At 36.9% G+C, this 13,876-nt stretch overlaps 1 protein-coding gene across 1 annotated transcript; it reads left to right on the forward strand.

Moving 5' to 3' along the window:
• Positions 1 to 60: 60 nt before the first annotated feature.
• dpp7 (dipeptidyl-peptidase 7) lies at positions 61 to 13,296 on the forward strand. The gene is made up of 13 exons (XM_057832577.1): positions 61 to 219; positions 3,268 to 3,391; positions 3,476 to 3,615; positions 3,822 to 3,985; positions 6,878 to 7,013; positions 7,210 to 7,291; positions 7,403 to 7,569; positions 8,507 to 8,567; positions 9,682 to 9,800; positions 9,934 to 10,090; positions 11,589 to 11,653; positions 11,714 to 11,784; positions 11,865 to 13,296. Exons 1-13 carry the CDS (start codon positions 157 to 159, stop codon positions 11,974 to 11,976), a joined length of 1,461 nt encoding a protein of 486 aa, XP_057688560.1. The 5' UTR covers positions 61 to 156; the 3' UTR covers positions 11,977 to 13,296.
• Positions 13,297 to 13,876: the final 580 nt, after the last annotated feature.

A 13,876-nucleotide genomic window follows, 5' to 3' on the forward strand; every position in this document is an offset into this window, starting at 1 on the left:
AGAATAAAATACTGTACAACAATGAGGAACGCTCGTCTCATTTCTGCACTTTTGTCCCACCCATCGACGGTCAGAAGCCAACCATTATGCAGCATGACGTATTGACCTGCGACGAGGGGTAAACCTAATTTCCGAAGAAGCACATCTGTCGCCAACATGAATTTAGCTTTAATAGCACTAACGATGACTTTACACGCGCTGTCACGCTGTTTTGTCAAGGTAATACGTGTTTGTTTTTGTTTACATTTCGTACTTTTAAGTCGATTTGCGTCGTTTCTGCTTGGAAAGTTTAAAAACGGATATGGGTACTGTAGTAAGATCAGCTAGCGGTGTGTCTACGTAGCGGCCATGTTGGCAGGGGCGACGTTTCATAATTTCGAAAAGAAATTAGAGGACCTCGCAAATGCTAGCAAATTTATCACATATAGTGCTGAATTAAATAGCATGTTGGCAGCGCACCCCACACATTTAAGTAAAAAAACAAACAAAAAAACCCCACTTCATTTCAGGCTTGTTTTCTGTTGAGTTTGTAGCAGTTTTGGAACGCCTCGAGACCCTTTTCCCCCAAAATACAGGTAGTTCTTGGGTTACGAAAGAATTCCGTTCCTACACTGGCGACGTAACCCGAATTTCCGCGTATGTCTGAATTAACCCTTTAAGCAAACCCAAATCTCAAAATAACGTTCCAAAAAGTCCAAAAGTACAGTGTTACTTCTACATACAAAGTTAATTTGTTCCAGGACCTTGTTTGTAAATCGAAATGGTCATATGTCGAGCAGGATTTTCCCGTAAGAATACATTATAATTCCATTAATTCGTCCACAGCCCGAAAAACTACAATAAAAGCTTAATAAATACTGCTGATACTATTGCAAATAGCAATTACACAGAGCAAAACAAATAAATTGTGAATAAAAATATAATAATATTGGTACCTATAATAATGTAACAAATCGGGTTCTCATTAGGGGCGTGCGAAATTTCCGATTCTTAGATTATTCGCGATTCTGCCGTGGAAGATACGAGAACGATTCACAAACATCCAAATTCCGATTATTGAATTATACCAGGTAAAGCGGAAATAAAACACAGTGAGCGCGGTCTTCGGGAAGCAATGAGGAACGGACCGAGAGTAAATATCATATTCAACTCATGCCGCTAAATAAAAAAAAAACAATAATACCTGACTGCGGCCGTCAGCCGCTACAAACAGCACCCAGTTGCTAGTTGCTACAAACATACGGCAACATAAGCCTATGGTAGATATCACATATATCTAGAACTAGATGTGAAATGACAGCCGACGGCCATGTTAGATCATATACCAAGAACTAGATGCGAAATGACACTTTCCCGCGCTAGGAAACAGTCGCCATCTTAAAGCAGTAGGCTTCTCTAGAAGGCTCTGTTGTAGCGAACCTAATTACTTTTGATCAAAAAACAAAACAAAAAAAAAATCGGCAAAATCTTGAATCTATCTTTAAATGATGAAACAGTTTTAAAACTTTCACGTCTAAAGTAGACAGAAGGGAAATTATGGAATAACGGGAGCAATTTTAACAACTTTAACGGTTGAGTCACAACATTAAATTAATTGCAGTTTAAAGCTGCTGATACCGAATGGGGACTTGAGTATTTTATTCACTGTTTTTAACGGTCAACTTGATACTGAAAAAGTAGTTTGTTTAGCCTGAGAGGATTTTTGAACAATTTTGGAACTAGTGTACAAAAAATTAAAAGCGGGGGGGGTGTATGTGTGCATCAATAATCGATTTATAATCGAATCGGAACCTCTGAATCGTAATCGAATCGTTAGGTGCCCAAACGTTCCCACCTCTAGTTCTCATGTGGCGGATGTGTTTTGCGTGGTGTACCTTAGCGCAACGCGTGGCTGACGTGACAGAGTGGGAGGACTTTTTACTTTCACTTTTCATGTTCAGCTGTGGCAGCCAGTAGGCATGTTGTGTTGCACAACTTCTGAATTAAATGATTAAAAGCCTGACAAAGCTGGCAATTTTTTGGCGATGTTACAATAATAATAATTGTTACCTTATAAAGACTGGCGAACAGAGATCGGTGGAGGAACGTCGAGATCGTAGACATTCTACTGCTGTATTGTCGAGCCAGTTCATGGACGCGCACGCCACGCTCATATTTTTCTATTATTTCCATCTTCATTTCAATGGTAGCCCTCACTTTTTTCCTCTTTTCACAACCTGCACTAACATTCTTGGAACCCATGTTGATTTATCTCACAAGAAAATCCACCATGCATCCGTCTTGCGGGAAAAAAAACTGCAGCGCTGTCATAAATTGTCGTGTTTCGAGCCTGTCGTCTAACGTATGAACAAATGTCGAGTCAAATTTTACGTTGGATGTCGAAAAGATCGTGTGTCGAAGCGATCGAATGTCGAAGCGATCGAATGTCGAGGTACCACTGGATTTTATTTTGTTTAATGATGGAGGGCAGACTGCCCTCTGGTGGCAGCGTTGGGTCTGGCTGGACTGTTGCCTTGCAGACTGTGTCTGACATGGATTAAGGACAGCTGCACTCTGAGTTGGCCCACATAAGGCTGTAAGTTGTGTCAGCTAATATATGTTTGCGTATGAACTTGTAATTAAGTTTAGAATTACAGCTTGTGGAGTTATATGTGAGCGATTTGTTATGAGAATTGTAACTACGTAAGCATTCGTAGCATTTAAAATAGCGGATTTTCGTTAGGCAAATTAGACTAATTTACTAAATTTACGTATTGATCAGACTAGATGGACGTTTAAACACCAATTGTTATGTGTCAAGTGTTGAAACGCGTGTCGTTTTGAACATAAGTGTACATATTTGTGTTACAGCTTTACAAATTGTCAAAAGTGAAAAGAAAAAGCTTCAAAAACCACAATTGCCTTGTTTGCTGTCTGTCAGGCTGAACAGCTTCACGTTTAGCGAGGACAGAACACGTCATATCATTAAAGTAAAAAATAAGATACTGTAAGGTACTGTTTACACGACTTTAGAAAGAAAAAAAACGGCTGGAGACAAAATGCGGATGAGACTTCGGCGTTGTAAAGTCGAAATCACGTAAATCAAGTACATCGTAACCCGGGACTACATGTACATTTATCATTTCAAGAACTGGTTATGTCTCGAACCATGCCATACACGCATGGCCCACAGTGTATAATAGTACTCATGGACCAGGATGGTAAAAAAAAAAATATATATCAATGTGACTATTTATTATTGTGTATTTATTGTGACCATTTTGATAGACAGGAGCATATCACTCCCATACACAACCCAGTTTCAAAGAAAAGTATTTTACCCAGACCCTCGACCATTTCAACTTTAATTCCATGGGGAATGGAACATTCCTTCAGCGATACCTGATCACTGGTGAGCATTGACCAACCATCTATTTCATAGTTCAAACAACCAAGATAGATTAGGTTTTGATTTCTGTCTTGCTTTTCCTTATAGATAAATACTGGAAAATTGGATATGGTCCAATTTTTTTCTACACTGGCAATGAAGGGGACATTTGGGAATTTGCCCTTAACTCTGGATTTCTTACCGAATTGGCTGCTCAACAGGAAGCCTTGGTCATATTTGCTGAACATGTAAGAAAAATTGTACATTATTTTCTTTCTTGCTGCAAAGCTGAAAATAGTCAGCGTATATCACTTGAGTCTTCCCTTTAGCACATTCAATGAGTCAGAAATAAAGGCTATAAAGTAATTTTGTTTACCTGCGGTATTTTGATTGAGAGCATATTACTTTTAATGTCATCACGCTTGAATGACTAAAGTTTTTTTCTTTCTTACAGAGATACTATGGCAAGTCTCTTCCTTTTGGCAATGACTCTTTCAGCATACCTCAGATTGGCCTGTTGACAGTGGAACAGGCAATCGCAGATTATGCCGTCATGATCAGTGTGTTGAAACGTCAGATGGGAGCCACAGATTGCCCTGTCATTGTTTTTGGTGGAAGGTAAGATAAGCCTAAAATCTCCACTGACCGGAAGCTACTTGTACTCACATTTAATCTTTCATTTAAAGTGAATTATCTTACTTTTTGGTGGTATTGTTTAATCAGTGGCTTTCAAAAATCAATCAATTTTCATTCAAAATTATATTTTTTTCAATGATTTGCAAAATAAAAGTTAACAAAAACAGCAATAACCCCAACCTCCATCTCCTAATTTTTATTTTCCCTTATTTCCTCACATACTAAATACCAAATCTCAATTTTAACTACTTAAGAACATAGGATATACAGTACAGTGGGGCGAATAAGTATTTTGTCAACCACTAATTGTGCAAGTTCTCCCACTTGAAAATATTAGAGAGGGCTGTAATTGTCAACATGGGTAAACCTCAACCATGAGAGACAGAATGTGGAAAAAAACACAGAAAATCACATTGTTTGATTTTTAAAGAATTTATTTGCAAATCATGGTGGAAAATAAGTATTTGGTTAATACCAAAATTTCATCTCAATACTTTGTTATGTACCCTTTGTTGGCAATAACGGAGGTCAAACATTTTCTGTAACTCTTCACAAGCTTTTCACACACTGTTGCTGGTATTTTGGCCCATTCCACCATGCAGATCTCCTCTAGAGCAGTGATATTTTGGGGCTGGCGTTGAGCAACACGCACTTTCAACTCCCTCCACAGATTTTCTATGGGGTTGAGATCTGGAGACTGGCTAGGCCACTCCAGGACCTTGAAATGCTTCTTACGAAGCCACTCCTTTGTTGCCCTGGCTGTGTGTTTGGGATCATTGTCATGCTGAAAGACCCAGCCACGTCTCATCTTCAATGCCCTTGCTGATGGAAGGAGATTTTCACTCAAAATCTCTCGATACATGGCCCCATTCGTTCTTTCCTTTACACAGATCACTCGTCCTGGTCCCTTTGCAGAAAAACAGCCCCAAGGTATGATTTTTCCACCCCCATGCTTCACAGTGGGTATGGTGCAATTCAGTATTCTTTTTCCTCTAAACAAGAGAACCTGTGTTTCTACCAAAAAGTTATTTTTTGGTTTCATCTGACCATAACACATTCTCCCAGTCCTCTTCTTGATCATCCAAATGGTCTCGAGCGAACCGCAGACGGGCCTGGACGTGTACTTTCTTCAGCAGGGGGACACGTCTGGCAGTGCAGGATTTGAGTCCCTGGCGGCGCATTGTGTTACTGATAGTAGCCTTTGTTACCGGGGTCCCAGCTCTCTGTAGGTCATTCACTAGGTCCCCCCGTGTGGTTCTGGGATTTTTGCTCCCTGTTCTTGTTATCGTTTTGACGCCACGTGTTGAGGAGGGAGTTGAAAGTCCGTGTTGCCCAACAACAGCCCCAAAACATCACTGCTCTAGAGGAGATATGCATGGAGGAATGGGCCAAAATACCAGCAATAGTGTGTGAAAAGCTTGTGAAGATTTACAGAAAACGTTTGGCCTCCGTTATTGCCAACAAAGGGTACATAACAAAGTGTTGAGATGAACTTTTGGTATTGACCAAATACTAATTTTCCACCATGATTTGCAAATAAATTCTTTAAAAATCAAAAAACGTGATTTTCTGGGGTTTTTTTTCACATTCTGTCTCTCATGGTTGAGGTTTCCCAAAGTTAACAATTACAGCCCTCTCTGATATTTTCAAGTGGGAGAACTTGCACAATTAGTGGTTGACTAAATACTTATTTGCCCCACTGTATATTCAAATTGAAGTTAACATAAACATTTTTTAATAATAAAGATATAAGTAACATACATTCAGAAAAATAAGCACAAATGACTTATATTATGCAAAGTGAAATGGAATAGATTTTGAAGATTGTGCAAACATTGACTTTTTTCAATTATAAGGAAATGAATAAGTAGCCTAACATAAATGAACAAATATAAGTCCAAAGTGCACATTGATAGCTAAGATGTTCTGAACCTCCCCATCAGAGCAAATAAAACTAAATATGATAAATAAGCCTCCTCAACTCTTTCGTTGCTCTTAAAGATTTGATCCATTTTATGTTGCATTGCCCTTTTTTTTGTCGCATCAATTCAACAAGCTTTTTTGTTTTTTTTTGTTTTTTTTTGTTTTTTTTTTTTCCCATTTGAACCAATCAGAGCTAACAATCTGATTGAACGGATAAATGAGTCCAGGCGTTTTGCTTTGCTGCGTGCATGCGCACATTGACGTGACTCATCATCGTCAGACTCAGATAACTGCAGCAGCTGGGGAACCTCAATGTCGTCCGTGGAATAAAATCAATAATAAAAATATTGGTGGAGACGGATTATGCTACACAATAACTTTATTATGCTTGTTGTTAACACTTGTGTATGTAAATATGATGTTGGTAGATTGTTTTCTTCTTGGAGCTGAAATGCATGTGTAGCAGCTTAGCATTTTTTGTTTTGTTTTTTGTTTTTTACATAGCGTTTTGACAGTTGCTGTCATATTTTCGCAATCAAAGCATCGTCAATCGTATACCGGAACTGCGTTCCTGACCGTTCTGGCCCACTTTCACCCCTGACTTTAACTTGGTTAGAGATGAATTTTGGAAACGAACAGTTTCTTGCACAATGTATCGATATCCAAGATTAAAGAAGAAGCCTTCACAAAAACATTGTTTTAATTTAGATGAATTTAAATTTGTTACAATTTGCAGTGGTGTCAACAGCGAATTGGATATGTGTTTCAAAAGCAAAACACAAAGTGAGAAAAAAATGTTCACGTAATTTCCTGTGGCCTAATCAAACAAACCAGCTTTTATTTTTGTTTACATTGAGTTTTTTTTTTTTTTTTTTTATCCAATTGTTTTTTTAGGACGTTTGTGGCCTCAAAATTGAATTTAACATGCATTTGTCTCATGATTCTCTTCAGTTATGGCGGAATGCTGTCAGTCTATATGAGAATAAAATATCCAAATCTCGTGGCTGGAGCTCTTGCTGCTAGTGCTCCCATCCTTTCAACCGCTGGGCTTGGTGACCCTGGGCAGTTTTTTCGGGATGTCACTGCTGTAAGTTAAATATGATTTGGTATTTTTTTGTCGTTGTTTAGATACAGTCAATTCAGAAGAATGACCTAACATAGTTTTACAGTCCATTCAGAAGAATGACCTAACATAGTTTTGCATGTTTTTACATTGAGTATACTACCAAAATTAAAAATCAAATTAGATAATTTTGTCTGTTTGATTTCTGTAACTCAAACAGGATTTTGAGAAGTATTCTACAGAATGCAGTTATGCTGTGAGAGGAGCTTTTCATCAGCTGAAAGAATTAGGTGAACTGCAAGGTAAATTGTGTGATTTTATCTCTGCCCTATCCACATATCAAATAACACTTTGAATTTCCTATAACGTAGTCTTCAAATGTAAATAGTAAACATATGTTTTCTCTTTATTAGAGTACAGTACAATTCAGAACGCGTTCAAACTGTGTAAGCGTCCATCATCTGCTCAGGACATCCACCAGCTAAATGGTTTGCTGAGGAACGCATTCACGCTAATGGCCATGTTAGATTATCCATACAGCACTCAATTTATGGGCAGTTTGCCTGCCAATCCTGTGAAGGTATGGGTTTGACATTCTTTTAAGGGTATGAATAGAGGTGCACCAATTAATCGATTAATCGACAACTAATCGATTAACAAATTAATCGACAACTATTTTGATGACCAATTAATCGTCGACCAATATATCGTTTGTAAATTATCATCAAATTTTTTCATTTTATTTTTGTTAAGTCAAAGTAGGACATGAACAAAAATCTGCTTTTATTTTGGAAAACAATTGACATTTTTGCCGATTTTTTGATATCTTACTGTCTAAAGTAGCTTCTTAATAAGGCTGCAACAACTAATTGATTAAATCGATTAATAAATAATTTGCCAACGACTTTGATAATCGATGCACTTGTAGGCTACAGTTAAGTCAGGAAGCTGTAATAAAATATTATTTTTGAAGGAAATGGTCATCCATTTTGTCTACATTGTTACTTACAACATGCCTAAAACAACTTTAAGGAAAATGGTGAAGGTAATTGAAAAAAGTGACTTTTATCCGATTAATCGGTATAATTCAGAATAATTGATTATGAAAATAATAGTTGTAGCCCTAGTTGTGAATTACTTTATTAATTTAACTTGATTTGACTATCCTGGGAGGAAAAAAATGACATGAAAAAGAAAAGTTTGGATGTGATTTCTTAATTTTGAGCATGACCACCTCACCAGTTAACTGAGGGTGTGCATACTTGCGCATCTCGGTAATATTTACCAAACCTCTCAAAAATAGGCTTTTTAAAAAAAAAAAAAATACCTCTACAGATAAAAGGTCACAAACTGGAAAAAGGTTTGAAATTATGTATCTTCTTCTCAACTTTTTAGTATTACAGAACAATGACATTTGAACAGGGATATGTAGACTTTTTTAATCCACTGAACTGACATGTAAATTATACAGTGTGTGGTATATGTATATATTAATATATATTCTATTTTTTTGTCAGGTTGGTTGTGAAACCATGCTCCGTGGATCAGACCTGCTTGCTAATTTGAGAGATACGGCAGGTAAATTGACCGATAATTCTTTCCCAGATAGCAGACCGACATTGAATAAACAATGATTTTCCATCAAAATCATCAGTATGGTTGACATCAACATTTTCGATGTCAAGTGACGTTGAAACAACGTTGTTCTATGGTATGTCTACCGATGGTTGGGTTAACATTGTTTTATAGTTGATGAACTAATGTTGACAAATAGTTGATTTATGATTGACCGGGAAACATGATTGAAAAGTCATTGAGTTATGGATGAGCGGGCGTTTTGGTCGAAAACATAACATTGATTCAGCGGTGTTCCAATATTGTTAATAATCGAAATGACGTTTAAGTTTTGTAAGGATTTCAACGTTGAAACAACATAGATTTAGGGGGCAAAAGTGACGTTGATTCAACGATATAAAATCGACAGCGGAATGTTGATCCAACATCTTTTCAATGTCGGTCTTCTATCTGGGTTGTTTTATGGAATTATAATTATTTCGCTAAACATACACATGTGCCACGGCGGGCTCAGAGTTCATCTATATCAAAAACTATTTACAGTCCTCGTTAGGCCTGAACGATATTGGAAAAAATTATTGCTGCGATTTTTTGGGGGGTTTGCGATATATTGCGATATTAAAAAAAATATATATATATATATATATATATATATATATTTTTTTTTTTTTAATTTTTATTATTATTATTATTTTTTTTTAAAAGAAATATTTACTAGATGACTTGAATAGCTGTTTGGAAAGACTTTGGATAACTCACCATGACCACAGTGTACAATATTCCATCGTTTCTCACGGTTAATAGGGACCAGACCCCGCCGCGATAAGTGAAAAACTGCAAAGTAGCGCTATTTTAGATTTTCATGCTTTTTAAACAATTTGGGAAAACTCTGTCTTTGGAGGCTTCTATGCAACTATGGATACATTTTAAGGCGCACCTGTGTAACTTCATGGAAAAACAATCAGCTGAGGTAACAGGAAGCGAATTGTGCATTTGCATAAGTTTCTTTCATTATTGGTTGCAATGACGTAGTTCTTTTCAAACATGATTGGTGTGGAATGAGGAAAAAAGATCATGTCTATTCATATTATCTATGTTTGAATATTTTACTTTACAGCAATTGTGTACAACTCAACTGGTTTACTGACTTGTTTGGATGCTTACACTCTGTATGTGGAGTGTGCTGATCCCACTGGCTGTGGACTAGGTTTTGACAGCATGGCCTGGGATTATCAGGTACTTGTATGACAATCACTCTGTAGTCTGTACACAACATTTTAATTTGGATAATGGAAGCAAATTTTGCGTAACATGAGCTGGTTATGTCAGAAAAAGATACTACAGTTTTCCACATCCATGTGTGTTGCAGGCATGTACAGAAATAAATCTCTGTTATGAGAGCAACAATGTCACAGACATGTTTCCAACAATGACTTTCACTGAGACAGAACGCCTACAATACTGTTCTAAACGCTGGGGTGTTGTTCCACGACCAGACTGGCTAAAAATTCAGTTCTGGGGAGATGGTGAGTCCATAAAAAGAATACACGCCATTCTTGTTTGACATTTGGAAGTTTGGCCCACGAGTAACCTTCATAGGGCAAGTAACTATTTTGTTAATTAAATAAGAATACCTGTAATTTTTTTGATCATTCGTAAATATTAAAAAATAACGAAAGCTTAATGTTAAATTAATTCAAATGTAAATAAATCAAAACAAAAATAACTGATTATGCCACACATATTCTTTACAATTATGAATTCTGGGGGGGGTTAAATCAATTATGGAATAAGACCAGGGGTGAAAGTGGGAAAGTGGCAAGAATTTCTTGCCGGAACTCCCCGATGTTGAAGGTCGCCACGGAGCCATTAATTTTATTTTATTTTATTTTTTCATTTGGGGGGGGGGGGGGGGTGTAAAGCCTCTTAAACTACTGAAATGCAAAGAAAACTGTTTTGACACAGTTTTTTCTATAACACATACAAAAACTGATTTTCATTCAAAATTGTATTTTTTCAATGATTTGCAAAATTAAAGTTAAAACAACAGAAATAACTCCAACCTCCATCTCCTAATTTTCATTTCCCCTCATTTCCTCACATATCGCCAAATATCATTTTTAACTACTTAAGAACATAGGATATATATTAAAATTGAAGTTAATGTAAACATTTACTTTTTTTTTTCCAATAATAAAGATATAAGTAACATACATTCAGAAAAAGAAGTACAAATGACTTATATTATGCAGAGTGAAATGGAATGGAATATATTTTGAAGATCGTGCAAACATTGACTTTTTTTAAATTATAAGGAAATGAATAAGTAGCCAAACAAAAATGAACAAATATAAGTCCAAAGTGCACATTGACAGCTAAGATGTTCTGAACCTCCCCATCAGAGTAAATAAAACTAAATATGATGAATAAGCCTCCTCAACTCTTTCGTTGCTCTTAAAGATTTGATCAGTTTTATGTAGCATTGCCCCTTTTTTTGTCACATCAATTCAACAAGATTTTTTTTTTTTTTTTGCTGTTCCGGAAAACATGCACATTTGAACCAATCAGAGCTAACCATCTCTGCTGATCACATGTCAGTATGTCAGCCAATTGAACGGATAAATAAGTCCAGGCGTTTTGCTTTGCGGCGTGCATTCGCACATTGACGTGACTCATCATCGTCGTAACTACAGCAGGTTGTCTTATACCCGAACAACATTCCAGCCCTGAATCTTCTACCGGAATAGCATTCCGGCACCGAATCTTATACCAGAACTGCGTTCTGGCCCTGAATTTTATACCGGAACTGCGTTCCTGACCGTTCTGGCCCACTTTCACCTCTGAATAAGACTAACAAAAAATGGGGGGGGGGAGTGAAATGCCCTGATTACTATTCACTGAATAGTATCCATATACACTGTATATATACGGCATGCCTATACATTAGAAGACACGGTTCAAATTAAAACATTGATTTACGTTCAATCCATCAATGCATGTGTTTGAGTCTCTGCTTTTGTTCAGCCCTTTCTGGAGCCAGCAACATTATTTTCTCCAATGGTGATCTGGACCCATGGGCAAATGGAGGGGTAAGTGATTTAAAAATTGGTTGTAAAGACATGGCTTCAGAGCTGTTCGTCTTCTTTAAGGTACGCAAGTCTTTGAGTTCATCATTAATAGCGATCAATATTGCTGGAGGAGCCCATCATCTAGATTTAAGGTATTGCAAGATGCTCCCTTCTCAATTTCAATGTCATATTAAAAAAATAATATTGTCATTTTTTGGGGATGATCATACAGAGGATCCAACGAGGCTGATCCAGCATCAGTAATCAAAGCCAGGATCGCTGAAGCAACCCTCATCAAACAATGGGTGGAGGAGGAGAGGACGAAAATACAACAGTTGCCTTGATAATGCTAAGGTTTTGCTGCATTGGAGACATTTCTTACATCAATTTATATTTTCTGTTGAAAAATTTACTGTTTATAATTTATATGCAGCGCCCTTTCATAAAACAAAGCCATGTACTATTGCTGTGAAAAAGCAAGGGGAATCAAACTTTTTTTCACGGTGAAAGAAGTATTACTGTTTGCTAGATTTGGTTAATTGTATATACAAAGGTAACCATATAACTCAATATTATGTGGGTCTTGGAAAATCAGTCGAAATGTTCTAAAATTGCTATTGTTCTGAAAAGATGTAGGAGTGAATGATTTAATTACCAGCAGATTGTATTGGATTATCTCCCACAAATTATTGACTAATCATAAATTATGAAAATGGCTTGTTCTCTATGATGATGCGATGTTTATAGATCAATGTCTTATTCTTATCCTGAAAAGTGATGGTTTGGGAGACAAGCAGAAAATTCTTATACTGAAAAGTGATTGTTTGGGAGATACTGTACAATGTTTCTGCGCGATGCCAACTTCATGTGAATGTCATTTTATTTGACTTTACACAGAGTCATAATAATAAAATCTCTTATCTTGCAACCTTTCAGATTCAGGAAGACACTAAGAACTTTTTTTTTTTTTAAAGTTTTTCTCCAAATGTTTGTTTCCTCTGTCCTCAATATACTCACAAGCTGGTTTATTCTTTATTTAAAGGGATCCACGGATAGAAAGACTTATAGTTCTTAAAAGATAAACGTTGTTATGAGTTAAAATAATTTGATGTTAAGACCCCTCTTGATATTCTTGTTTTTATACAATTTGTAAAATTAGTTTAGCGAGTAGGTCGCCATTGTTGATGACGTTGCAGGGCGGTGACGTCACATAGTTACGCTGCTGGGCTTCCAGAGTGTATCTTATGTTATCTGTTCAACCCTTTCAATTTGAACTAGAGAGGAACATTAATGAGCATGACAGCGCTGTTGATATTTTATAAAACGAAAAGCAAAAGCAAAATGAAAAGGAAAGACGGGATGAGACGAGAGTAGGGGGGTTCTGCCAAAATGTACTACACTGGGGAAACGTACCCAAGGTACTACCGTGCGCTTTCAGCTTGTTTTGTTTAGATGCATACAGACGGAACATACTAAAGATGCCTTAGAAAATACTTAAACCTATTAAGATCAAATAAGGGTGGTTTAAACATGCTACAGTACGTGACTAATGTGGTCAACAGATCAACAATCTGCTTTAAAGCTACCGCAGAAAACACAATGCTTAAAATTATGAGAGGGAAACATGCAAAAAATTTTGAGGCAATGAAAAGGTAATAAAAGATTAAATAAAAACATACAGTGGGGCAAATAAGTATTTAGTCAACCACCAATTGCTCAAGTTCTACTTGAAAAGATTAGAGAGGCCTGTAATTGGCAACATGGGTAAACCTCAACCATGAGAGACAGAATGTGGGGGGAAAAAAACAGAAAATCACATTGTTTAATTTTTAAAGAATTTATTTGCAAATCATTGTGGAAAATAAGTATTTGGTCACCTACAAACAAGCAAGATTTCTGGCTGTCAAAGAGGGTCTAACTTCTTCTAACGAGGTCTAACGAGGCTCCACTCGTTATCTGAATTAATGGCACCTGTTTTAACTCATCAGTATAAAAGACACCTGTCCACAAACTCAGTCAGTCACACTCCAAACTCCACCATGGCCAAGACCAAAGAGCTGTCGAAGGACACCAGAGACAAAAGTGTAGACCTGCACCAGGCTGGGAAGACTGAATCTGCAATAGGTAAAGCGCTTGGTGTAAAGAAAATGGAAGACATGCAAGACCACTGATAATCTCCCTCGATCTGGGGCTCCATGCAAGATCTCACCCCGTGGCGTCAAAATGATAACAAGAACGGTGAGC

This window comes from Corythoichthys intestinalis, chromosome 3, assembly GCF_030265065.1.
Source record: "Corythoichthys intestinalis isolate RoL2023-P3 chromosome 3, ASM3026506v1, whole genome shotgun sequence".
In the NCBI taxonomy this organism is placed as follows: Eukaryota; Metazoa; Chordata; class Actinopteri; order Syngnathiformes; family Syngnathidae; genus Corythoichthys; species Corythoichthys intestinalis.